A 27,500-nucleotide genomic window follows, 5' to 3' on the forward strand; every position below is an offset into this window, starting at 1 on the left:
TACGGCGTCACGCGACGTTACGGGACGTGAGGTGACATATGGCATAACGTGACGTGACGTCCATTCTTCACGCCTGCCCTTCCTCTTCCCCTTCCCCGCTCCCCCCAACAATTTCCTCTCTTTCCCCCTCCCCCGCCCCCGCAAGGACGCTATTCCCTCACGCTAACCCGCCCCCTCTTCACGTGGGAGACATGGAGGCGAGCGCTGAGGGGACTTTGCAGCCATGCAGACAAGCGCCACCCCGATTCCCGTCCTGACACCCGCACTTTCCCAGCGAGAAGGAGGGAGGGTGGCGGGGGGGGGGGGGGAAATCAGGAACCCTCAACCGGTTTTCCGACCGCCCTATCCCAAGGCCAGCTATCGCCACTCCGTAACCTCTCCCCTCCCACCACCACCCAGCCCTCGCCCCGGTTAAACTCGCCACCGACTGGGGACGATCGAGGCCGCCAAAATCCCCGATCTGTGTCCCCTTCTACCGCGCCCCGCCGACTCCCGATCCCAGTGGCTCCTCGCGCATCTGGGCGAGTTCTGTCCCAGGGAGCATGAACCCAGTTTCCTCAACTTGCTGACAGCCACAATGATCTTGGTTCTCCCTTCTCTCCCAGTTGCCCATCACCCCTCCCTCCTTCCCCGCCCCCCCCCCCCCCCCCCCCCCCAGCCCTGAACCCTCACGAGGACAGTATTCTTCCTTTGACCAAGCTGTCCACTACGCTGCAGGATTGAAATACCAGGGGACATGGAACAAAACTCGGAGGAGGCTAGGAATGGACCACAGCAAGAACTAGCATTCTCCGCTGTTAACACCTTAAACAAAATACGCTCTGAAGGTGGCAGGACAAGTTGATAAAGCTGTTAAAGAAACACACGGGATCCTGGGCTTCACAAATACAAGAGTACAAAAGCAAGGAAATTACGCTAAACCTTTATAAATTACTGGTTAGGTCCCAGCTGGAACATTGTGTTCAATTCTGGGCCACCGCACATTAGGAATGATGTCGAGGCCTTAGAGAGGGTGCAGAGGAGATTGACCAGAATGGTACCAGGGATGAGGGACTTCAGTGACGTGGAGAGACTGGAGAAGCTGGGGTTGTTCTCCTTAGAGCAGAGAAGGTTAAGGGGAGATTGACCAGAATGGTACCAGGGATGAGGGACTTCAGTGATGTGGAGAGACTGGAGAAGCTGGGGTTGTTCTCCTTAGAGCAGAGAAGGTTAAGGGGAGATTGACCAGAATGGTACCAGGGATGAGGTTCTTCAGTGACGTGGAGAGACTGGAGAAGCTGGGATTGTTCTCCTTAGAGCAGAGACGGTTAAGGGGAGATTGACCAGAATGGTACCAGGGATGAGGTTCTTCAGTGATGTGGAGAGACTGGAGAAGCTGGGGTTGTTCTCCTTAGAGCAGAGAAGGTTAAGGGGAGATTGACTAGAATGGTACCAGGGATGAGGTTTTTCAGTGATGTGGAGAGACTGGAGAAGCTGGGGTTGTTCTCCTTAGAGCAGAGAAGGTTAAGGGGAGATTGACCAGAATGGTACCAGGGATGAGGTTCTTCAGTGACGTGGAGAGACTGGAGAAGCTGGGATTGTTCTCCTTAGAGCAGAGAAGGTTAAGGGGAGATTGACCAGAATGGTACCAGGGATGAGGGACTTCACTGATGTGGAGAGACTGGAGAAGCTGGGATTGTTCTCCTTAGAGCAGAGAAGGTTAAGGGGAGATTGACCAGAATGGTACCAGGGATGAGGGACTTCAGTGATGTGGAGAGACTGGAGAAGCTGGGATTGTTCTCCTTAGAGCAGAGAAGGTTAAGGGGAGATTGACCAGAATGGTACCAGGGATGAGGGACTTCAGTGATGTGGAGAGACTGGAGAAGCTGGGATTGTTCTCCTTGGAGCAGAGAAGGTTAAGGGGAGATTTAATAAAGGTGTTCAAAATCATGAGGGGTTTTGATGGAGTAAATAAGGAGAAGCTGTTTCCAGTGGCAGGAGGGCCGGTAACCAGAGGACACAGATTGAAGATAATCGGTAAAAGAACCAGAGGGGAGATGAGGAGAATGTTTTTTACGTAGCGAGTTGTTGTGATCTGGAACGCGCTGCCTGAAAGGGCGGTGGGAGCAGATTCAATCGTAACTTTCAAAAAGGGGAATTGGAGAAATTTCCCGACAACTGATGTCAGGCTCCCTGGTCTATAATTCCCTGGTTTCCCTCTCTCTCCGTTCTTCAATAGCGGAGTGACACACGCAATCTTCCAATCTGAAGGAACGGTTCCTGAATCAAGAGAACTTTGGCAGATTATAGTTCGGGAATCTGCAATGTGCTCACCTACTTCCTTTAAAACCCTGGGATGGAAACCATCTGGTCCTGGGGATTTCTCACTCTTTAGTCCCATTATTTTCTTCATTACTGTTATTGAGTCCCTGTCCCTGATTCAGTATTAGCTTCCTCGGGATTTCTGGCACTCTATCCTCACTCTCTACTGTAAATACTGACGTAAAGTAATTATTCAACATGTCCGCTATTTCTTTATTATCATTGACAATCTCACCGTTTTCAGTTTTTAATGGTTCAACATTGCTCCTGGCGACCCTCTTTTTCCTAATATAATTGTAAAAATTCTTCGTATTGATTTCGATATCCTGTGCAAGTTTCTTTTCATACTCCCGTCTTGTCGCTCTTACTTTCTGTTTTGTGATTCTTTGCTGTCATAGAGTCATAACGGCACAGGAGGAGGCCATTGGGCCCATCGAGTCTCTGTAGAGCGATCCAGTCAGTCCCATTCCCCCGCTCTATCCCTGTAGCCCTGCAAGTTTATTCCCCTCGAGTGGCTGTCCAGTCTCCCCCTTGAAAACATCGAGTGTCTCCGCCTCCACCACTTCCGTCGGCAGCGAGTTCCAGGTCCTCACCACTCGCTGCGTAAAAAAGTTTTCCCTCACGTTCCCCCCCGTATCTCTTGCCCAAAACCTTAAATCTGTGTCCCCTAGTCCTTGTACCGTCAACTAGTGGGAACAGCCTTTCCCCGTCTATGTTCTTTGTATCTTTCCCATTCGTCAGGATCTGTGCTATCTTTTTCATACTTGTATGTTCTTTCCTTTAGTTTAATGCTGTCCCTTACCTCTTTAGTTGTCCATGGCTGGGGTTTTTTGGTAATTAGCGCTCTTGCCCCTCAGGGGTATAAACTGGTTCTGTATCACCTTAAATTCTTTTCTTGAACATCTCCCACAGATCTGCTGTCGTTTTACCCATTAGCAGATCTGCCCAGTTTATTGTCATAGAGTCACAGGGCTAGAAATTCAGTAGGCTTTGCGCCCAGTTTTCGCCCAAAGAGGGCTTTTGCGCCACTTGCTGAGCTTTCGCCGATATTCAGCGCTGCGGTAATGGCGGCGTTAGCCAGTAGCGCTGCGCCGCCACCGATGACGTCATCGGTGTGCGCAGTGCCCCGCTACCGCCCCGCTACCGGCCCGACCGCCATATTTAGTTGCGGCCGCCTCTTCCGCAGCGGCTGCAAACAGCGATCAGAAAACGGGGCCGTCCTCTAGCGTTAGTGGGGCGAGTTAAGGCGGAGGTGCGGTCGGCCGCTTTTTCGGCAGCCGCCTGCCTGCACCTCCTCCACCCCCCCCCCCCCCTGCGGCATTGCCGGCTGTTTTCCGGGAGCCCGGCACTTCTCCGTGGTGCCGGGCTCATTTGCCGGCACTAGCGAGCGGCGATCTCGCTGTTGCAGGCACCTCCCCCTTAAAAGAGGGAGGAAGGCCTGCAGTACCGCAGCCTGCCGCTCCGCAGCGGGTGGCGCTGCGGCACCTAGCGCGCCGATATTCAGTTTCAGCGCCCCAAGCGGGGGTGCCGAAACCCTTGAATAACGGCCGCCTTCGAGTTGGGGCACTGAAACTGAATTTCCGGCGGGCGCAAGTGGCTCCGCGCGCAGCGGTACTTTCTGGGCGCGAGCGAGCTGGCCGCCCCAAACTGAATTTCTAGGCCATAGAGTCATACAGCACAGAAAGAGGCCCTTGGGCCCATCGTGTCCGCGCCGGCCATCAAGCCCTGTCTATTCTAATCCCATTTTCCAGCACTTGGTCCGTAGCCTTGTATGCTATGGCATTTCAAGTGCTCATCTAAATGCTTCTTGAATGTTGTGAGGGTTCCTGCCTCTACCACCCTTTCAGGCAGTGAGTTCCAGACTCCAACCACCCTCTGGGTGAAAAGGTTTTTCCTCAAATCCCCTCTAAACCTCCTGCCCCTTACCTTGAAACTATGCCCCCTGGTTATTGACCCCTCTACTAAGGGGAAAAGTTCCTTTCTATCTACTCTATCTATGCCCCTCATAATTCTGTACACCTCAATCAGGTCCCCCCTCAGCCTTCTCTGCTCTAAGGAAAACAACCCCAGCCTGTCCAGTCTCTCTTCATAGCTGAAGCGCTCCAGCCCAGGTAACATCCTGGTGAATCTCCTCTGCACCCTCTCCAATGCAATCACATCCTTCCTATAGTGTGGCGACCAGAACTGCACACAGTATTCCAGCTGTGGCCTAACTAGCGTTTTGTACAGCTCCATCATAACCGCCCTGCTCTTATATTCTATGCCTCGGCTAAATGAAGGCAAGTATCCCATATGCCTTTTTTAACCACCTTATCTACCTGTCCTGCTGCCTTCAGGGATCTATGTATATGCACACCAAGGTCCCTCTGATCCTCCGTCCTTCCTAGGGTCCTACCATTCATTGTGTATTCCCTTGCCTTGTTAGTCCTCTCAAAATGCATCACCTCACACTTTTCAGGGTTAAATTCCATTTGCCACTGTTCTGCCCATCTGACCAACCCGCCTATATCGTCCTGTACTGTGGACAGCCTCTGTCTCATTCCGTTGAAGTCGGCCTTGCCCAAATCTAGAATCTCAGTAGCTGTTTCGCGTTTCGCCCTTTCAAACACTATGTTGAACTCGATCATGTTATGATCGCGATTGAGTAAACGTTCACGCACAGTTAGGCTGTTAACTAAATCTGGCTCATTGCTCATTACTAAATCTAATATGGCTTGCCCCCCTGTTGCCTCTAGGACATAGAAAACTATCCCGGACACACACTATCTTTCTGACAGGTGCTAGTCTGCTTTTCCCAATCTACTGTATATGAAAGCTAAAATCCCCCGTTAAAACCATTCTGCCTTTGCTACACGCTTGTCTAATCTCTGCATTTATACAATCTAGCACTTCACAGCTGCGACCAGGGGGCCTATACACAACTCCCACTACCGTCTTAAATCCTTCCCCATGGAATGTTGGCCTTTATTGTAAGGGGGTTGGAGTATAAAAGCAGGGAAGTCCTGCTACAACTGTACAGGGCGTTTGGTGAGACCGCACCTGGAGTACTGCGTACAGTTTTGGGCTCCTTATTTAAGGCGGGATATACTTGCATTGGAGGCAGTTCAGAGACGATTCACTCGGTTAATTCCGGAGATGAAGGGGTTGACTTATAAGAAAAGGTTGAGCAGGTTGGGCCTATACTCATTGGAATTTAGAAGAATGAGAGGTGATCTTATTGAAACACATAAGATACTGAGGGGGCTCGACAGGGTAGATGCAGAGAGAATGTTTCCCCTCGTGGGGGAATCTAGAACTCGGGGGCATAGTTTCAGAATAAAGGATCGCCCTTTTAGAACTGAGATAAGGAGGAATTTCTTCTTTCGGAGGGTCGTGAATCTGTGGAATCCTCTGCCCCGGAGAGCTGTGGAGGTTGGGTCATTAAATACATTTAAGGTGGAGATAGACGGATTTTTGCAAGATAAGGGAGTGAAGGGTTATGGGGAGCGGGCGGGGAAGTGGCTTTGAGCCCAAGGTCAGCTGTGATCTCATTGAATGGAGGAGCAGGCTCGAGGGGCCTAGTGGCCGACTCCCGCTCATATTTCTTATGTTCTTATTTCTGAATTCCAGCCAGAAAGACTCTACTGCCTGCTTACTGCTTGTTCTCTCCTCTCTTTATCATTGAAGTGATTTCATTCTTAATCACGACTCCTCCCCCATTTCTACCAGATTCCTGTGGACCTTATAACCAGGCCTATTTAGATCCCTCGCCCTGACTGTCTTGTAGCCATGGCTACCATGCCATAGCCTCGTTTCAATCGGCGCTTTTTCCTTACACAGCGTGAGTTTGTACGAAGAACGCTTATTGGGGTCACATACCCTGGCCTGACCTCCCTTAGTGTCGAGATCCAAAATGATTACAGGAGCCAATCAGGCGTGAAGAACAAAGATAAAACACAGTGCAGAACAAAGGGTATGCCCAGTGGGCATTGGGTGCCCTTGCAGAATGATTTGCATTCACACAAATATTTATCGTATAACCAAATCTCTCCACATAATGAGATACTTTGAAATGGACTTACTGGTGTTGGCACTGTAAACTTCCCACAACAGACATGGTTAATCTGTGTTTTGTTTTGACTGATAATGGCTGAGGGATCAAAATTGGGCCCAGGACACCGTGCGATCGTTTACGTCCACCTGAGAGGGCAGACGGGGGCCTCGGGTCCGACAGTGCGGCGCTCCCTCCGGACCGCCCCACAGACAGTGCGGCGCTCCCTCAGGGCCGCCCCTCCGACAGTGCGGCGCTCCCTCAGTACTGCCCCTCCGACAGTGCGGCGCTCCCTCAGGGCCGCCCCTCCGACAGTGCGGCGCTCCCTCAGTACTGCCCCTCCGACAGTGCAGCGCTCCCTCAGTACTGCCCCTCCGACAGTGCGGCGCTCCCTCAGTACTGCCCTCCGACAGTGCGGCGCTCCCTCAGACCTGCCCCTCTGACAGTGTGGCGCTCCCTCAGTACTGCCCCTCCGACAGTGCGGCGCTCCCTCAGTACTGCCCCTCCGACAGTGCAGCGCTCCCTCAGTACCGCCCCTCCGACAGTGTGGTGCTCTCTCAGTACTGCCTCTCCGAGAGTGCGGCGCTCCCTCAGACCTGCCCCTCTGACAGTGTGGCGCTCCCTCAGTACCGCCCCTCCCTCAGTACCGCCCCTCCGACAGTGTGGTGCTCTCTCAGTACTGCCTCTCCGAGAGTGCGGCGCTCCCTCAGACCTGCCCCTCTGACAGTGTGGCGCTCCCTCAGTACCGCCCCTCCCTCAGCACTGCCCCTCCGACAGTGCGGCGCTCCCTCAGCACCGCCCCTCCGACAGTGCGGCGCTCCCTCAGTACCGCCCCTCCGACAGTGCGGCGCTCCCTCAGTACCGCCCCTCCGACAGTGCGGCGCTCCCTCAGTACCGCCCCTCCGACAGTGCGGCGCTCCCTCAGTACCGCCCCGCCGACAGTGCGGCGCTCCCTCAGTACCGCCCCTCCGACAGTGCGGCACTCCCTCAGTAACGCCCCTCCGACAGTGCGGCGCTCCCTCAGTACTGCCCCTCCGACAGTGCGGCGCTCCCTCAGTACTGCCTCTCCGACAGTGCGGCGCTCCCTCAGACCTGCCCCTCCGACAGTGTGGCGCTCCCTCAGTATTGCCCCTCCGACAGTGCAGCGCTCCCTCAGTACCGCCCCTCCGACACTCCCTCAGTACCGCCCCTCCGACAGTGCGGCGCTCCCTCAGTACTGCCCCTCCGACAGTGCAGCGCTCCCTCAGTACCACCCCTCCGACAGTGCGGCGCTCCCTCAGTTCCGCCCCTCCGACAGCGCGGCACTCCCTCAGTACTGCCCGTCCGCCAGTGTGGCGCTCCCTCAGTACTGCCCCTCCGACAGTGCGGCGCTCCATCAGTACCGCCCCTCCGACAGTGCGGCGCTCCCTCAGTACCGCCCCTCGTGCGGCGCTCCCTCAGTACCGCCCCTCCGACAGTGCGGCGCTCCCTCAGTACTGCCCCTCTGACAGTGCGGCGCTCCCTCAGTACTTGCCCCTCCGACAGTGCGGCTCTCCCTCAGTACTGCCCCTCCCACAGTGCGGCGCTCCCTCAGTACTTGCCCCTCCGACAGTGCGGCGCTCCCTCAGTACCGCCCCTCCGACAGTGCGGCGCTCCCTCAGTACTGCCCCTCCGACAGTGTGGCGCTCCCTCAGTACTGCCCCTCCGACAGTGCGGCGCTCCATCAGTACCGCCCCTCCGACAGTGCGGCGCTCCCTCAGTACCGCCCCTCCGACAGTGCGGCGCTCCCTCAGTACCGCCCCTCCGACAGTGCGGCGCTCCCTCAGTACTGCCCCTCTGACAGTGCGGCGCTCCCTCAGTACTTGCCCCTCCGACAGTGCGGCTCTCCCTCAGTACCGCCCCTCCCACAGTGCGGCGCTCCCTCAGTACTTGCCCCTCCGACAGTGCGGCACTCCCTCAGTACCGCCCCTCCGACAGTGCGGCGCTCCCTCAGTACCGCCCCTCCGACAGTGCGGCGCTCCCTCAGTACTGCCCCTCCGACAGTGCGGCGCTCCCTCAGTACTGCCCCTCCGACAGTGCGGCGCTCCCTCAGTCCTGCCCCTCCGACAGTGCGGCGCTCCCTCAGTACCGCCCCTCCGACAGTGCAGCGCCCCCTCAGTACCGCCCCTCCGACAATGCGGCGCTCCCTCAGTACCGCCCCTCCGACAGTGCGGCGCTCCCTCAGTACCGCCCCTCCGACAGTGCAGCACTCCCTCAGTACCGCTCCTCCGACAGTGCGGTGCTCCCTCAGTACCGCCCCTCCGACAGTGCGGCGCTCCCTCAGTACCACTCCTCCGACAGTGCGGCGCTCCCTCAGTACCGCCCCTCTGACAGTGCGGCGCTCCCTCAGTACTGCCCCTCCGACAGTGCGGCGCTCCCTCAGTACTGCCCTCCGACATTGCAGCGCTCCCGCAGTACTGCCCCTCCAACAGTGCGCCGCTCCCTCAGTACTGCCCCTCCGACAGTGTGGCGCTCCCTCAGTACTGCCCTCCGACATTGCAGCGCTCCCTCAGTACTGCCCCTCCAACAGTGCGGCGCTCCCTCAGTACTGCCCCTCCGACAGTGCGGCGCTCCCTCAGTACTGCCCCTCCGACAGTGCGGCGCTCCCTCAGTCCTGCCCCTCCGACAGTGCGGCGCTCCCTCAGTACCGCCCCTCCGACAGTGCGGCGCTCCCTCAGTACTGCCCCTCCGACAGTGCGGCGCTCCCTCAGTACCGCCCCTCCCACAGTGCGGCGCTCCCTCAGTACCGCCCCTCCGACAGTGCGGCGCCCCCTCAGTACCGCCCCTCCGATAGTGCGGCGCTCCCTCAGTACCGCCCCTCCGACAGTGCGGCGCTCCCTCAGTACCGCCCCTCCGACAGTGCGGCGCTCCCTCAGCACCGCCCCTCCGACAGTGCGGCGCTCCCTCAGCACCGCCCCTCCGACAGTGCGGCGCTCCCTCAGTACCGCCCCTCCGACAGTGCGGCGCTCCCTCAGTACCGCCCCTCCGACAGTGCGGCGCTCCCTCAGTACCGCCCCTCCGACAGTGCGGCGCTCCCTCAGTACCGCCCCTCCGACAGTGCGGCGCTCCCTCAGTACTGCCCCTCCGACAGTGCGGCGCTCCCTCAGTACCGCCCCTCCGACAGTGCGGCGCTCCCTCAGTCCTGCACTGGAGTGTCAGCCTAGCTTTATGTGCTCAAGTCTCTGAAGTGGGACTTGAACCCACAACCGTCTGACTCAGAGGTGAGAGTGCTGCACACAGAGCCATGGCTGACGCAGTAGTACGGTTATCGACCACTAAATTGGAGTCGTGTTTAATCTGGCTAGCCCCTCTCAGGATTATGCCCCATCTTCCCCCTTGAGGGGGTAGTAGTCAAGTGGTCTAAAGAGGACACAGATTGAAGATAATCGGTAAAAGAACCAGAGGGGGAGATGAGGAGAATGTTTTTTACGCAGCGAGTTGTTGTGATCTGGAATGCGCTGCCTGAAAGGGCGGTGGGAGCAGATTCAATAGTAACTTTCAAAGCTTAGGCAGGCCAGGTAGATATGGCGGTTAAGAAGGCCTACAGGATATTTGCTTTAATTAGCTGAGGCATAGAATACAAAAGCAGGGAGGTTGTGCTTGAACTGTATGGAACACTTGTTAGGCCGCAGCTAGAGTACTGCGTGCAGTTCTGGTCACCGCAGTACAGGAAGGATGTGATCGCACTAGAGAGGATGCAGAGGAGATTGCCGAGGATGTTGCCTGGGCTGGAGAATTTTAGCGATGAGGAAGGATCGGAGAGGCTGGGGTTGTTTTCTCTGGAACAGAGGAGGCTGAGGGGAGATTTAATCGAGGTGTATAAAATGATGAGGGGGCCCTGGATAGAGTGGCTAGGAAGGACCGATTGATGCGCCTCAATAACTTCAAGGCTCAAAGTTAACTGGATAAAACAAGGCTTTTGTTAGCAAAGAAAGATGCCTGTGTCTTCACCTAGCATTCTGCTGTTCTGCTGCAAGACAAGCCTGGGCTTGTCTTAAGTAGGGCCAGGTATGGGCGGAGCCGACACACCCAATGGGGAGAAAGGGGGCGGTGCACTATATACAATACAAGGTAAAACACCGGAGCAGGCAATACAATATATGTAGTTAAATACAGAGTCTGATGAATGACATATTTCATCACACCTATTTCCCTGAGCGAGGGGTCAATAACCAGGGGGCAGAGATTTAAAGTCATTGGGAGAAGGATTAGAGGGGAGTTGAGGAGAACTTTCTTCACCCAGAGGGCGGTGGGGGTCTGGAACTCACTGCCTGAAAGGGTGGTCGAGGCAGAAACCCTCATCACATTTAAAAAGTACTTGGATATGCACTCGAAGCGCCGTAACCTACAGGGCTACGGACCGAGAGCTGGACAGTGGGGCTGGGCTGGAGAGCTCTTTGTCGGCCGGCACGGACACGATGGGCCGAGCGGCCTCCTCCTGTGCTGAGATTCTACAACAGGCACACATCTCGGGTCAGTTAGAGGACAATTGGCGCGGGAAGCTTCTCTAGGTTGGCGGCTGCTGATAAATCCCTGCCCCTGGAGGACAGGCGGGGCTGTTAGGAAATCTGGCACCTTGAACAAGTCGGTGGAAATTGAGGGGCCAGTGAGACAAAGTTTTTTTTTTTACTGCGTATAATAACTGGAGTTCCTAACGGCGTGTCAGGTCTGGAGAACGCTCGTGATGGCTAGCTACTGACCTGGTCTGTCTGGTGTTTTATACAAGGCGTGACACCTGGTGGGGCGTGACACCTGAGGGTGTGACACCCTGGGGGGGTGGCGTGACACCTGAGGGTGTGACACCCGGGGGGGCGTGAGACCCGGGGAACGATGCAGTGGCGACCAACCGCGTCCTCATCCACAGACCCCCCCCGCACTCGTGGTCAGGCCCGCACGCGGCCGACTGGGATCAGCGGAAAGCCCGGCTCATTTCCCTCCCCCGCTCCACCCTACCTGCCAGCCCAGTGCCGCTGCGGTCAGGGCGATAAACCCTCCCCACAGCATCCCCCCCCCCCAGCCCGCCCGCCACCCACCCCGCAACTAGACAGCGCGTGGAACGTCGGGCGAAGACCAAAACGCCGCCCGCTCGCTCAACTGAACGGCCTTCCCGCCACTCCGCGGCAGCCCACGCCTGGGGCACGTGAAGAGCTGCGGGGGGAGAGAGAGAAAACGCGGCCTCAAGGGGCAAGTGGAGTTGAGAGAGAGCCAAGTGACAATCATTGGAATTCGGAAAAAAAAGACAAAAGCACAACTAAGGAAAACTAGTCAAGGGTCAAATTTCAAATGGCACTGACCAGACCAGACCGCCCGTCCGGTCAGGTGTCCGAATCCTCTCCTGTGACTGGTCAGTTGGCTTTTTTATGGCTGTGTCGCCGCACCGCCCGGCGGGTGCTTAAGGCTGCGACCACAATACCCCGGCCCGCTGCAAAAGAACACCACAGTGAGAGGACAGAGTGTCAGCAGCAGCACAAGCGGATTCCGGAAAAAAAAAGAGAGAGAGAGAGAGAGAATTTCAAGGGGAGGGAAAAAAAACATGGCCGCCCGCCGTTCCCATGGCAACCTGCAATGCATGATGGGGAAACGAGCACACACACACACACACACACACACACACACATGCGCGCACAGACACAGGCGCGCGCACGCAACGACAACAACGCCGGCTGAACGTACGCGGGATGACAACAGAAAACGCCGGAGAAACTCAGCAGGCCAGGGGGCCACATCGGCGGAGAGAGAAACAGAGTCAACGTTTCGGGTCGAAACCCTTCGTCAGGACTGAGAGAAAAGGCAGGAAATGAAACAAAAGGCCAGTTTGGGGGCTGGGAAATGGGGGAGGGGATGAAAGAAGAGACATTAAGAGATAATCAAGGCAGGAGGAGATGGTAATAGGACCGGTAAAGAGACAAACAATGGCTCTCGGTGAAGTGTGAAATGTGCTGGCAGTGTGAGAGACAGCTGCCATGTGGGAGAGAGAAAACAAGGAAAAGGCACAAACCATAGGTGTGGATAAAAAATATATAAAAATATAATAGGGGCCGAGGTTATGATCTGAAGTTGTTGAACTCGATATTGAGTCCGGAAGGCTGTAAAGTGCCTAATCGGAAGATGAGGTGCTGTTCCTTGAGTTTACGCTGAGCTTCCGTGGAACAATGCAAGAGGCCGCGGACGGTGAGGTCCGAGTGGGAATGGGGCGGAGAATTAAAGTGACAGGCCACCGGAAGCTCGGGGTCCCCCTTACGGACTGAACGGAGGTGTTCCGCAAAGCGGTCGCCCAATCTGCGTTTGGTCTCCCCAAATGTAGAGGAGACCGCATCGTGAGCAGCGAATACAGTATACTAGATTGCAAGAAGTACAAGTAAATCGCTGTTTCACCTGGAAGGGGTGTTTGGGGCCCTGGACAGTGGGAAGTGGGGAGGTATATGGGCAGGTGTTGCATCTCCTGCGCTTGCACGGGAAGGTGCCGGGTGAAGGGGAAGGGGTGCTGGGGGTGGTAGAGGAGTGGACTAGGGTGTCTCGGAGGGAGCGGTCCCTACGGAATGCTGAAAGGGGAGGGGAGGGGAAGATGCGTTTGGTGGTGGGATCACGTTGGAGGTGGCGGAAATGGCGGAGGATGATCCGTTGAATGTGGAGGCTGGTGGGGTGAAAGGTGAGGACGAGGGGAACCCTATCGTGGTTCCGGGAGGGAGGGGCAGGGGTGAGGGCAGAAGTGCGGGAGATAGAACGGGCACGGTCGAGGGCCGTGTCAACCACGGTAGAGGGGAATCCTCGGTTGAGGAAAAAGGAAGACATGTCGGAAGCACTGGTGTGGAAGGTGGCATCGTCGGAGCAGATGCGGCGGAGTCGGAAAAACTGGGAGAATGGAATAGAGTCCTTACAGGAGGCGGGGTGGGAGGAAGTGTGGTCCAGGTAGCTGTGGGAGTCAGTGGGCTTGTCTTTCACTCTGCCAGCGCATTTCACACTTCATCTAGAACCATTGTTTGTTTCTTTACCGGTCCTATTAACATCTCGTCTCGCCTTGAATATCTCTTAATGTCTCTTCTTTCATCCCCTCCCCCATTTCCCAGCCCTAAACTGGCTTTCTGTTTCATTTCCTGTATTTCTCAGTTCTGACGAAGGGTTTCGACCCGAAACGTTAACTCTGTTTCTCTCTCCACTGATGTTGCCTGGCCTGCTGAATTTTTCCAGCGTTTTCTGTTGTTATTTCGGATTTCCAGCATCCGCAGTATTTTGCTATTGTATGAACGTACGCAGGGATGGCGGTGGGGATCATCCCGAGGATCTGTCCTGTTGTCCGGCCGAGCTTGGATGAGATGGTGGGTTTGGCCTCGGGCGTGGGAGGGGGGTGACGGGGGAGGACGACGACTCCCTGAGGGTGCTGGGTCACCGGGCTTCCAACCCCCCCACCCAACGCCCACCCACCTCCCACTTGACTGAGTATCTGCCGGTTAATAGTCGGCACTGGGAGGGGGGAGGGAGTGAGAGTGACGCCGAGGGATCGGAGAGAGAGGGACTGAGGGAACGGAGAGAGGGGAGAGAGATTGAGGGGAGAGAGAGACTGAGGGATTGGAGAGAGGGAGAGAGAGAGACTGAGGGATAGGAGAGAGGGGAGAGAGATTGAGGGGAGAGAGAGACTGAGGGATCGGAGAGAGGGGAGAGAGATTGAGGGGAGAGAGGGACTGAGGGATCGGAGGCGGTGGAGAGAGATTGAGGGATCGGAGAGAGAGGCTGAGGGATCGGAGAGAGGGGAGAGAGATTGAGGGGAGAGAGGGACTGAGGGATCGGAGGCGGTGGAGAGAGATTGAGGGATCGGAGAGAGGGGAGAGAGATTGAGGGGAGAGAGGGACTGAGGGATCGGAGGCGGTGGAGAGAGATTGAGGGATCGGAGAGAGAGACTGAGGGATCGGAGAGAGGGGAGAGAGATTGAGGGGAGAGAGAGACTGAGGGATCGGAGAGAGGGAGAGAGATTGAAGGGAGAGAGAGACTGAGGGAACGGAGAGAGGGGAGAGAGATTGAGGGGAGAGAGAGACTGAGGGATCGGAGAGAGGGGAGAGAGATTGAGGGGAGAGAGAGACTGAGGGATCGGAGAGAGGGAGAGAGATTGAAGGGAGAGAGAGACTGAGGGAACAGAGAGAGGGGAGAGAGAGACTGAGGGATCGGAGAGAGGGAGAGAGAGACTGAGGGATCGGAGAGAGGGAGAGAGAGACTGAGGGATCGGAGAGAGGGAGAGAGAGACTGAGGGATCGGAGAGAGGGAGAGAGAGACTGAGGGATCGGAGAGGGAGAGAGAGAGACTGAGGGATCGGAGAGAGGGAGAGAGAGACTGAGGGATCGGAGAGAGGGAGAGAGTGACTGAGGGATCGGAGAGAGGGAGAGAGTGACTGAGGGATCGGAGAGAGGGAGAGAGAGACTGAGGGATCGGAGAGAGGGAGAGAGAGACTGAGGGATCGGAGAGAGGGAGAGAGAGACTGAGGGATTGGAGAGGGAGAGAGAGACTGAGGGATCGGAGAGGGAGAGAGAGACTGAGGGATCGGAGAGAGGGAGAGAGAGACTGAGGGATCGGAGAGAGGGAGAGAGAGACTGAGGGATCGGAGAGGGAGAGAGAGAGACTGAGGGATCGGAGAGAGGGAGAGAGACTGAGGGATCGGAGAGAGGGAGAGAGAGACTGAGGGATCGGAGAGGGAGAGAGAGAGACTGAGGGATCGGAGAGAGGGAGAGAGAGACTGAGGGATCGGAGAGAGAGACTGAGGGATCGGAGAGGGAGAGAGAGACTGAGGGATCGGAGAGAGGGAGAGAGAGAGACTGAGGGAACGGAGAGGGAGAGAGAGACTGGATCGGAGAGAGGGAGAGAGAGACATGGAGGGATCGGAGAGAGGGAGAGAGAGACATGGAGGGATAGGAGAGAGGGAGAGAGAGACATGGAGGGATCGGAGAGAGGGAGAGAGAGACTGAGGGATCGGAGAGAGGGAGAGAGAGACATGGAGGGATCGGAGAGAGGGAGAGAGAGACTGAGGGATCGGAGAGAGGGAGAGAGAGACTGAGGGATCGGAGAGAGGGAGAGACAAACTGAAGGATTGGAGAGAGAGGGAGGGAGAGACTGAGAGATTGGAGATAGAGGGAGAGAAACAGAGATTGGGGATGGTAGGAGACGCTGAGGGATGATAAATGGAGTTATTTAATATTTGCTCTCAGGGATGGATGTAACTCTCCCTCCACCTCCTTGACATGTGGGATTTCCCACCTTCTCTTTGGGCCTGACTGACAGAGTTGGAGACGTTCCCCAGGCCTGAGGCAGCTCGGCTCCGGGGAAACAAATCGGAGGGGGTCGGATGAGCTGGGCGGGGGCTTCCGGGAATGCGCCACCTCATGGGAACCCAACCCACCTCTTCCCCCCCCCCCCCCGTTCTCAGGCCTCAACGGATAGGCCCAACCGATGGGCGGCTTAGGAAAGGGCGGGCGCATCCAAGGCGTTTTGGGAGCCACGGTTCTTTGTCGAACGCTCGGACAGATCCACGCGAAATGGACCCCCCCAGCCACCCATCACACGGAGGGAGGAAGAAAAAAAATATAGAGAAAAGGTAAAAGAAAGAAGATTGCCCGACAACACAACCGGTTGCTAGGCAACGGTCAACCATCCAAACCAGAGACAAATCTTCTCTTTCCTGTTCCCATGCCCCCGGAAACAAAAGACCATGGGAAATCCTTCAAATTGAAAGATGTTCATCTATTCTTCCATCATCAATGGTCTCCCCCGCCCCCCTCCTCTTCCTTGTCGTCCTCTCCCAGGGGGTCGGAGTCTCGTTGATGGGGTGCCACAGGCCCCGACCTCCCCTCGGCTATCTCACCCGAGTGGCTGTACTTCGTGCGGGTGTGCGAGCCCGGACGCCGCGTGTCGACTGGCTGCTCGACTGTGGAGGCGTCGCGAGCCAAGCCAAGCCCCCTTACCCCGCCCCCCCGCCCCATATCTTGCCCTCAAACCAAGTCCACCGCACGCTTTTCCAACCCGTGGCGGGAGGGCGAGGTAACCCGTACAGCGATTAGGGTCCTTGGGCTCCGTACCACATTGGGTAGCCGTTGCCCGTCTCCAATGGACCTCGGGGGTCAGACGGGCTCTCCGTCCACTGCCAGGGCTTCCTGGGCCTCCCACCCGGTTCCCCCACCCCCGCCACCATCACGTGGGGTCAACAGCTCTCTCAAGCAGAAGAAGACGCAAGGACTTACTCCCAGAACTCGACGATGGGCGACTGCTTCTCGACCGGGTGCTGGCACGACCCGCCCGCCCAGCTGCCGTTGCCGCCGGACCCGTTGGCGCAGACCGCCGGCCCGAAGTCCTCGCTGCAGGCGGGCGTGTTCCAGGTGTTGTTACAGGAGGCCCAGGGCAAGGTGTCCGAGAAGGAATTCACCAGGTAGTAGGAGCCCCAGGTCAGCACCATGATATAGTAGGTGTTGCAGAAGAAGACGATAACCATTGACGCGTAGCCGAGCCCTGTCGGAGAGAAGGGGAGAAGGGTAAGGGGAGGAAGAACGGTACAAATAGTCTATCACGTTGCTCAGAGAAGACCCAGTCAAGAAACTAGAACAAAGTCAAATAAGAAATGGGAGCAGGAGTAGGCCATTCGGCCCCTTGAGCCTGCTCCGCCATTCAATGAGATCATGACTGATCTTCTACCTCAACGCCACTTTCCCTTGATTCCCCTCGAGTCCAAAAATCTATCGATCACAGCCTTGAATATATTCAACGACTGAGCCTCCGCAGCCCTCTGGGGCAGAGAATTCCAAAGATTCACCGCCCTCTGAGTGAAGAAATTCCTCCTCATCTCAGTCCAAAATGGCCGACCCCTTATCCTGAGACTGTGACCAGAAACCAGAAACCAGAAACCCCACAGTGCAGATAGAGGCCATTTCGGCCCATCGAGCCTGCACCGACACATATCCCACCCGATCCCCGTAACCCCTACACCAACACATATCCCACCCGATCCCCGTAACCCCATGTATTTAATCCCCCTAACACTAAGGGTCAATTTATCATAGCCAATCAACCTAACCCGCACATCTTTGGACTGTGGGAGGAAACTGGAGCACCCGGAGGAAACCCACGCAAACACGGGGAGAATGTGCAAACTCCACACAGACAGTCATCCGAGGCCGGATTCGAACCCGGGTCCCTTGGTTCTAGACTCTCCAGCCAGGGGGGAAACAGCCTCTCAGCATCTACCCTGTCAATCCCCCTCAGAATCTTATATGTTTCAATGAGATCACCTCTCATTCTTCTAAACTCCAGAGAGTATCGGCCCAGTCTACTCAATCTCTCCTCATAGGACAGCACCCTCGCCCTCAGAGGCAGAAGGTCGTGGGTTCGAGCCCCCACTCCAGAGACTCGCGCCCCGTAATCCAGGCCCGACACTCCCCCGGTGCCAGTGCTGAGGGAGCGCCGCACTGTCGGAGGGGCGGTACTGAGGGAGTGCCGCACTGTCGGAGGGGCAGTACTGAGGGAGCGTCGCACTGTCGGAGGGGTGGTACTGAGGGAGCGCCGCACTGTCGGAGGGGCGGTACTGAGGGAGCGCCGCACTCTCGGAGGGGCGGTACTGAGGGAGCGCCGCACTGTCGGAGGGGCGGTACTGAGGGAGCGCCGCACTGTCGGAGGGGCGGTACTGAGGGAGAGCCGCACTGTCGGAGGGGCGGTACTGAGGGAGCGCCGCACTGTCGGAGGGGCGGTACTGAGGGAGCGCCGCACTGTCGGAGGGGCGGTACTGAGGGAGCGCCGCACTGTCGGAGGGGCGGTACTGAGGGAGCGCCGCACTGTCGGAGGGGCGGTACTGAGGGAGCGCCGCACTGTCGGAGGGGCGGTACTGAGGGAGCGCCGCACTGTCGGAGGGGCGGTACTGAGGGAGCGCCGCACTGTCGGGAGGGGCGGTACTGAGGGAGCGCCGCACTGTCGGAGGGGCGGTACTGAGGGAGCGCCGCACTGTCGGAGGGGCGGTACTGAGGGAGCGCCGCACTGTCGGAGGGGCGGTACTGAGGGAGCGCCGCACTGTCGGAGGGGCGGTACTGAGGGAGTGCCGCACTGTCGGAGGGGCGGTACTGAGGGAGCGCTGCACTGTCGGAGGTGCCGTCTTTCGGATGAGACGTTAAACCCGAGGCCCCCGCCTGCCCTTTCAGGTGGATGTAAAAGATCCCACGGGCACTACTGGAAGAAGAGCAGGGGGGAGTTCTCCCCGGTGTCGTGGGATCTTGCCGGACCTCAGTACCCCAGCAGATGACCCCACTAGTCGAGGGGTGTTTGCAATGATTTCAGGACTGCGTGTAGTGCCTGGAACTTCCCCCTTGTCTAGGTTGGCTGATTTATCAGCCTCTAATTAAATGCAGCAAATCTGCCAGCACGCATTCCTCATCATTTATCCTCTGATTCTGAACCGTTCAGCAGCCACGGTGCTGACCTTCAAAAGATCAACCTCATTGCTTTAAAAAAAGCCAGCAGGGTCTCAGTTCAGGGAAAATTGCTCCATGGAGAGTGCTTTTCAGTCTCTGCCCGCTGCACTCAAAATAAGACACCGCAAGTTGTTTAATCTATAGAGTGATGGACTGTCAGCCTCTCGTCTACCAGGGCCTGACAGAGAGAGACAGAGACAGAGAGACCGAAAGAGAGAGAGACCGAGAGAGAGAGGCCGAGAGAGAGAGAGGCCGAGAGAGATAGAGAGAGAGAGAGAGAGAGAGAGAGTGACAGAGGCCGAGAGTGACAGAGGCCGAGAGAGACAGAGAGAGAGACGCAGAGAGAGAGAGAGAGAGGCCGAGAGAGATAGATAGAGAGAGAGAGAGACAGAGAGAGAGAGACAGAGAGAGAGGCCGAGAGAGACAGAGCGAGAGAGACAGAGAGAGACCGAGAGAGAGGGAGGCTGAGAGAGAGAGAGAGAGACAGAGAGAGAGAGAGACAGAGAGACAGAGACAGAGACACCGAGCTGGACTAAGGTTGCCAATGCCCATTAGTAGTCCGGTTCAGTCTGGGCTCTGGCTCGGTGGGAAGGAGCCTCATTGACCAGCGTGTATCAGCACACTGGGAATTCCCCATCACACTGCAATGAAAGCCTTCACTCCCGCTCACAGTCAGGAAGCTGTCGGTGTTGCGGGTTGCAAACCCCGGCTACCGGGTGACCACCACTCCCTCGGGTGGGCAGTGGGTGAAACGATTCCCCCCCACCCCCAGCTCACCACCAACCTTTGAAGAGAGGCGCGATATTCCAAACTTTGATCCCTCCGGCCTTCATGAACTGCCCGAGCGCAATTTCCAGGAAGAAGATGGGAATCCCTCCAGTCAGAGCAACCAGGATATAGGGAATGAGGAAGACCCCTGGATCAGAGGGAACAGACAAGAGCACATTAAAACTAGCGAGTTAGGAAAATCTTCTAAAATGTATTAAATAGTCTCTCTCTCTCTCTGTCTCTCTCTCTCTGTCTCTCTCTCTCTGTCGCTCTCTCTCTCTCTCTCTCTGTCTCTCCTCTCTCTGTCGCTCTCTCTCTCTCTCGCTCTGTCTCTCTCTCTCTCTCTCTCTCTCCGTCTCTCTCTCTCTCTCTCTCTGTCTCTCTCTCTCTCTCTCTCATCACCTCTCTCTCTCTCTCTCTGTCAGTTCAGTTCAGTTCAATTCAAATGCTTTATTGGCATGAAAGTTTACAGAGAACCATATTGCCAAAGCTTACATAGCAAAAAGGTACAGTTTTCCAACATTCTGTAGGTGTCAATCGATTTGACATTTGTTGGGTACATACAATATTACTTTTAAACAATATTAATTTTAAACAGTCTTTCTACTTCATTTGGTACGTTCAATATTAATTTTAAACAGTCTTACTTTTAAACAGTCCTCAGGTTGTGACATGTTGTTACATATTTGGCCCCAAGGTATGGTCTGTCTCCTTCTCCCAGGACTAATCTCAATTTTGACAGATCATCCAATTCCTTGAAATCTGGGGTTGTTTGGCTTAGCTTGTTGAATAATATGTTTCTTGATGTGTTGAATTTTTCGCATTTTAGGAGGAAATGCATTTCTGTTTCAACCTCGCCAGCCAGACATTGATCGCATATTCTATTCTCTCTAGGCTGCCAGGATTTCTTGTATCTGCCTTTTTCAATTTCCAGTTGGTGGTCGCTTAGTCTGTACTCTGTCTCTCACTCTCTCTGTCTCTCTCTCTCTCTGTCTCTCTCTCTCTGTCTCTCTCTCTCTCCCTGTCTGTCTCTCTCGCTCTCTCTCTGTCTGTCTCTCTCCCTGTCTGTCTCTCTCGCTCTCTCTCTGTCTGTCTCTCTGTCTCTCTCCCTGTCTGTCTCTCTGTCTCTCTCCCTGTCTGTCTCTCTCGCTCTCTCTCTGTCTGTCTCTCTGTCTGTCTCTCTCTTTCACTCTCTGTCTCTGTCTCTGCCTCTCTCTCTCTGTCTCTCCCTCTCTGTCTCTCTCTCTCCCTCTCTGTCTCTCTGTGTCTCTCTCTTTCTGTCTCTCTCTCTCTCTCTCTCTCTGTCTCTCTCTGTGTCTCTCTCTCTGTCTCTCTCTTTCTGTCTCTCTCTCTCTTTCTGTCTCTCTCTCTCTCTGTTTCTCTCTCTCTCTCTCTGTCTCTCTCTCTGTCTCTCTTTCTGTCTCAGGACCAGTATAGCCTTCAGATGAAGCAGGATTAGAGAGCGGGAAGAGACGAGGAATAACTGGACCAGGGAGAGCAGAGAGAATTCAACTTCCAGTTTCCAGTCCTAAACTTTTTAGATTTCTAATATGTACACTGGTTAGACCCCAGCTGGAGCATTGTGTCCAATTCTGGGCACCGCACTTTCGGAAGGATTTCCAGGCTTTGGAGAGGGTGCAGAGGAGATTGACCAGAATGGTACCAGGGATGAGGGACTTCAGTGATGTGGAGAGACTGGAGAAGCTGGGGTTGTTCTCCTTAGAGCAGAGAAGGTTAAGGGGTGATTGACCAGAATGGTACCAGGGATGAGGGACTTCAGTGATGTGGAGAGACTGGAGAAGCTGGGATTGTTCTCCTTAGAGCAGAGAAGGTTAAGGGGAGATTGATCAGAATGGTTCCAGGGATGAGGGACTTCAGTGATGTGGAGAGACTGGAGAAGCTGGGATTGTTCTCCTTGGAGCAGAGAAGGTTAAGGGGAGATTGATCAGAATGGTACCAGGGATGAGGGACTTCAGTGATGTGGAGAGACTGGAGAAGCTGGGGTTGTTCTCCTTAGAGCAGAGAAGGTTAAGGGGGAGATTTAATAGAAGTATTTAAATTCATGAGGGGTTTTGATAGAGTAAATAAGGAGAAACTGTTCCCAGTGGCAGGAGGGTCGGTAACCAGAGGACACAGATTGAAGATAATCGGTAAAAGAACCAGAGGGAGATGAGGAGAATGTTTTTACGCAGCGAGTTGTTGTGATCTGGAACGCGCTGCCTGAAAGGGCGGTGGGAGCAGATTCAATAGTAACTTTCAAAAGGGGGAATTGGAGAAATACTGGAAGGGGGAAAATGTGCCGGGCTGTGGGGAAAGAGCAGGGGGGAGTGGGACTGATTGGAGAGCTCGTTCAAAGAGCCGGCACAGGCACGATGGGCCGAACGGCCTCCTCCTGTGCGGTGAGATTCTAGATCCCTGTGCCCACATTTAGAATGGGACCATTGGCTGTATGAACGTGGTCGCACTGTCATTTGTCCATCTCACTGGCGGTGTCGCCAAGGCGTGACGTGTTTACATTGGGCAAAGTCGTCAAGAAGGGAGTCTATCTTCATTACAAGAGGAATCGAGTACAGGAGTAAAGAAGTCTTACCTCTACAGCCCTCTGGACTGAACATCGAGTTCAACAATTTCAGATCATAACCTCGGCCCCTGTCACATATATATATTTTCTTCTTTTTTTTTATCCACACTTATTGATTTTTCTTCCCTCCTTCAGCGGTCCTTCATTCCACCAGCACAATTCACACCCCATCTAGAGCCATCCTTTGCTCCTCAACCTGCCCCATTTCCACCTCCTCTCGCCTTGAATATCTCTTAATGTCTCTCAATGTCTCTTAATCTCTCCTGCTTTCATAGATACATAGAAGATAGGAGCAGGAGTCGGCCATTCGGCCCCTCGAGCCTGCTCCGCCATTCAATGAGATCATGGCTGATCATCCAAATTCAGTACCCTGTCCCTGCCTTCTCCCCATATCCCTTGATCCCTTTAGCCTGAAGAAATATATCCAACTCATTGAATATATTTAATGGGCCAGAAATTCGGGTCCCCACGGGTGAGTACGCGCTGGGTACTCACGTGTAGGCCCAACGAAAGTGCCGGTTTTGTGTATGCACTGTGCATGGGCGGGAAACCGGCCTTCGATAAGGTCCCGCATAAGAGATTAGCGTGTAAAGTTAAGGCACATGGGATTGGGGGCAAGGTATTGACTTGGATAGAGAACTGGCTGGCAGACAGAAAGCAAAGAGTTGGAATAAATGGGTCTTTTTCCGAGTGGCAGGCAGTGACTAGTGGGGTACCGCAGGGATCGGTCCGAGGACCCCAGCTATTCACAATATATATTAATGATCTAGACAAGGGAACTAGATGTAATATCTCCAAATTTGCAGACGACACAAAGCTGGGTGGGCGTGTGTGCTGTGAGGAGGATGCCGAGAAACTCCAGGATGATTTGGACATGTTGGGTGATTGGGCAGAAACATGGCAGATGCAGTATAACGTGGATAAATGTGAGGTTATCCACTTTGCTGGCAAAAACAGGAAGGCAGTAGATTGGGAGAAGGGGAAGTGCAACGAGACCTGGGTGCCCTTGTGCACCAGTCGCTGAAGGTAAGCATGCAGGTGCAGCAGGCGGTTAAGAAGGCAAATGGTATGTTGGCCTTCGTAGCGAGAGGATTCGAGTACAGGAACAAGGATGTCTTGCTGCAGTTGTACAGGGCCTTGGTGAGACCACATCTTGAGTATTGTGTGCAGTTTTGGTCGCCTTATCTGAGGAAGGATGTTCTTGCCATGGAAGGAGTTCAGCGAAGATTCACCAGGCTGATACCTGGGATGGCAGGAATGATGTATGAGGAGAGATTGGGTCGATTGGGCTTATACTCGCTGGAGTTTAGAAGAATGAGAGGGGATCTCATTGAAACTTATAAAATTCTGACAGGACTGGACAGACTAGATGCAGGAAGGATGTTCCCGATGGTCAGGGAGTCCAGAACCAGGGGTTACAGTCTAAGGATAAAGGGTAAGCCATTTAGGACAGAGATGAGGAGGAATCTCTTCACCCAGAGAGTGGTGAACTGTGGAATTCTCTACCACAGAAGGCAGTAGAGGCCAATACATTAAATATATTCAAGAAGGAGTTGGATATATTTCTTAAGGCTAAAGGGATCAAGGGATATGGGGAGAAAGCAGGGACAGGGTACTGAATTTGGATGATCAGCCATGATCTCATTGAATGGCGGAGCGGGCTCGAGGGGCCGAATGGCCTACTCCTGCTCCTATCTTCTATGTTTCTATGGTTCTATGTTAATCTCCTCTTCAACCAGCAATGCTACCCCACCTCCTTTTCCTTTTTGCCTGTCTTTCCTGAATATTGAATACCCCTGGAGGTTGAGTTCCCAGCCTTGGTCACCCTGGAGCCATGTTTCCGTAATCCCAATCATATCATATCCGTTTACATCTATTTGTGCAGCTAATTCATCCACCTTATTACGAATGCTCCTCGCATATTAGGGAACAGGTGGCCGAAAGCTGGGTCAAAGAGGTCGGTTTTAAGGAGAGTCTTAGAGGAGAGAGAGAGAGAGGGAGAGAGGGAGGCGGAGAGGTTTAGGGAGGGAATTCCAGAGCTCGGGGGCCCAGGCGGCTGAAGGCACGACCGCCAATGGCGGAGCGATGGAAATCGGGGGGATGCGCGAGAGGCCAGAATTAGAGGAGCGCAGAGATCTCGGATGGTTGTAGGGGCTGGAGGAGGTTACAGAGATGGGGCGGGGGGGCGGTGTGGCGAGGAGGGATTTGAACACGCGGATAAGAATTTAAAAATTGAGGCGTAACCGGAATTGGAGCCAATGTGGGTGTGCGGGCACGTCGGAATTTGTGTGTGGATTTTCTAAACAGCGTCAAGACTCCCTTCCTCTGTCACGGAGGCACTTGACGTCTTCACAAGTCCAGGCAGGCTCCAGTCGTCGCTGGTTTCTAAGCTAGGCCGCCCTTCCATGAATGGTTGCAACTGGATCCCGAGGGGCGGGGGTGTGGGGGGAGTTAAATAATAAACACAAGAAAGCTGCCTCCCGCCAAGGTCAGGGGTTGAGGAACGCCAAGCGCTTAATATGGGCCTTAATGCCTGACCGGCCGGTGGCATCGCCATGGCAACAGCCGGCAGCTAACTTGCCCCGCGGGCTGGGGCCTAGTTGGACGTCGCGGCAGCCGAGCGCGTGTTGCAGCTCCGGTGTGGGGGGCAGTCCCCTCGCTATGGTTCAGGGGCCTGTCGACGGCCCCCTCTAGTGCTGAGGGGGCCACTTGTGAAGCATTTTGCGGTGGGGGAAAGGCACAGCCACCGCGCACACCCCGCCCCTTCCCGGTGGCGGTGTCCCTGTTCCGGGCAGCCAATGTTTCATGCCCGGGCCCCAGCAAGTGAGTGCCGGCCGGCTATTCGACCACATGGGGCATCGCAGCCAAGCACACGCCTGTCCTCAGCCAGGCCCTGCGCGAGTGTATACACATACACACACACACACACAAATATACACACACATACACAGAGACAGTCACACAGACAGACACAGAGACAGACACAGACAGAGGAACACAGACAGATACAGAGACAGAGACGCACAGACAGAGACACACAGACAGAGTCACACAGACAGACAGACACACAGGCAGAGACACACAGGCAGAGACACACAGACAGAGACACACAGACAGAAACAGAAACACACAGACAGAGACACACAGACAGAGTCACACAGACAGACAGACACACAGACAGAGACACACAGACAGAGAGACACACAGACAGAAACACAAACACAGAAACACACAGACAGAGACCCGCAGACACAGAGGCACTCCTTTTGCTGTCCAAGGAATGAAAGGCACCCGACAGCGTGGAGAGAATTTGAAGTGAATTGGGCTGGGGGGCGGGGGGGATATTGCGCAGTCCTGTCCCGTCTCTGAACCCATGCAGAGAGTGTTCCCTCATCACACGGAACACCACACAGCCCCTCTGGGACAATCGAGGGCTGTGAATAAATCAGGCCATTACTGCAGAGAGATTTCGAGCTGAATATTAATCAAGGACAGGCACCAGGCAGAGAGATTTAACTCCTTCACCACCCGGCCTATTTTGGTCCCTCCCTGACGCAATGGCGCTCATTTAAATAAGTGCTTTTAACGTGCCCAGGCGGTTCACGGACACAGACGGCCAGAGATATTAGGGACAGGTGACCAAAAACTGGGTCAAAGAGGTCGGTTTTAAGGAGCATCTTAATGGAGGAGAGAGAGGCGGAGAGGTTTAGGGAGGGAATTCCAGAGCTCGAGGCCCTGGCGCGGTCGCCAATGGTGGTGTGATGGAAATCGGGGGGATGCGCGAGAGGCCAGAATTGGAGGAGAGCGTAGATCTCGGAGGGTTGGAGGGCTGGTGGAGGTAACAGAGATAGGGAGAGGGGCCGAGGAGGCCACAGAGGGATTTTAACTTCCCCACCATCTCCTGTTTCCTCCGTCTCACTGTCGGAGGGGCAGTAATGAGGGAGCACTGCACTGTCGGAGGGGCTGTACTGAGGGAGCGCCGCACTGTCGGAAGGGCGGTACTGAGGGAGTGCCGCACTGTCGGAGGGGCGGTACTGAGGGAGTGCCGCACTGTCGGAGGGACGGTACTGAGGGAGTGCCGCACTGTCGGAGGGGTGGTACTGAGGGAGCGCCGCACTGTCGGAGGGGCGGTACTGAGGGAGCGCCGCACTGTCGGAGGGGCGGTACTGAGGGAGCGCCGCATTGTCAGAGGGGCAGTACTGAGGGAGCGCCGCATTGTCGGAGGGGCGGGTACTGAGGGAGCGCCGCACTGTCGGAGGGGCGGCACTGAGGGAGCGCCGCACTATCGGAGGGGCGGTACTGAGGGAGCGCCGCACTGTCGGAACTGAGGGAGCGCTGCACTGTCGGAGGGGCAGTACTGAGGGAGCGCCGCACTTTCGGACGGGCGGTACTGAGGGAGCGCCGCACTGTCGGAGCGGCAGTACTGAGGGAGCGCTGCACTATCGGAGGTGCCCCTCTGACAGTGCGGCGCTCCCTCAGTACTACACTGGAGTGTCAGCCTAGATTTTTGTGCTCGAGTCTCTGGAGTGGGACTCGAACCCACAACCTTCTGACTGAGAGGCGAGGGTGCTGCCCGCTGAGAGACAAATGACACGTTCAGCCCTTCCTCCAACCCTGCTCTAAAGCCTAAGCTGTGAGAGACTGCGTCTCCTTAAAGCGCCCTTGAAGATCTGACCTCCCATTCCACTCCACTTCCTTACTCACTGATCAGGAGATTAGTAGCAGACCGAGTGACTGCTATCAACGAGCTAGAAACAGTTCCCAGTTCATGTCTTAAAGGGGAATCTCTGCCTGCCCCCCCCCCGCTATCTTTGTTTACCCTCCCCCCCCATCCCCCCGAGGCCCACACCCCTTGCAGTTCTTGCCCCTTCTCCCCAAGGGGAGGCTGACCCCCTTCCCTCAGCTATGAGTGCCACCCACCCTCCTTACCCTGAGAAGATACGTAGGTGGGGTTAAGGGATATGGGAAGAAGGTGGGTGGGTGGGTTTGAGGGAGATGGGGAGAAGGTGGGTAGGTGGGGTTGAGGGAGATGGGGAGAAGGTGGGTAGGTGGGGTTGAGGGATATGGGAAGAAGGTGGGTGGGTGGGTTTGAGGGAGATGGGGAGAAGGTGGGTAGGTGGGGTTGAGGGATATGGGGAGAAGGTGGGTAGGTGGGGTTGAGGGAGATGGGGAGAAGGTGGGTGGGTGGGGTTGAGGGATATGGGGAGAAGGTGGGTGGGTGGGGTTGAGGGAGATGGGGAGAAGGTGGGTGGGTGGGGTTGAGGGAGATGGGGAGAAGGTGGGTGGGTGGGGTTGAGGGATATGTGGAGAAGGTGGGTGGGTGGGGTTGAGGGATATGGGGAGAAGGTGGGTGGGTGGGGTTGAGGGATAT

General features: G+C 55.5%; 2 protein-coding genes across 3 annotated transcripts in view; both read right to left on the reverse strand.

Moving 5' to 3' along the window:
- Window positions 1-20,290, reverse strand: part of LOC147086771 (uncharacterized) — a 518,811-nt gene extending 498,521 nt beyond the window's left edge. Inside the window, exon 1 of the mRNA XM_085978968.1 lies at window positions 20,196-20,290. The gene's annotated coding sequence lies outside the window, so the exon portion shown is untranslated. The remainder of the gene's footprint in view (window positions 1-20,195) is intronic.
- The window catches only part of LOC147086784 (sodium- and chloride-dependent creatine transporter 1-like), a 72,760-nt gene that overhangs the window by 24,747 nt on the left and 20,513 nt on the right, over window positions 1-27,500 (reverse strand). The window contains exons 1-3 of one of the 2 annotated variants that reach the window (XM_085978964.1): window positions 22,139-22,498; window positions 19,565-19,696; window positions 16,570-16,834 (exon numbers count right to left, since the gene is read on the reverse strand). In XM_085978964.1, the coding sequence (XP_085835090.1) occupies window positions 16,570-16,834; window positions 19,565-19,696; window positions 22,139-22,163 (422 nt within the window). In that variant the 5' untranslated portion in view covers window positions 22,164-22,498. Of the gene's footprint in view, window positions 1-16,569; window positions 16,835-19,564; window positions 19,697-22,138; window positions 22,499-27,500 lie in introns of those variants that run through there. The other variant, XM_085978963.1, reaches the window with a different exon arrangement.

Source organism: Somniosus microcephalus, unplaced genomic scaffold (assembly GCF_052327205.1).
Source record: "Somniosus microcephalus isolate GS21.2 unplaced genomic scaffold, FLI_Smic_1.0 unresolved_chr7, whole genome shotgun sequence".
Taxonomy (NCBI): Eukaryota; Metazoa; Chordata; class Chondrichthyes; order Squaliformes; family Somniosidae; genus Somniosus; species Somniosus microcephalus.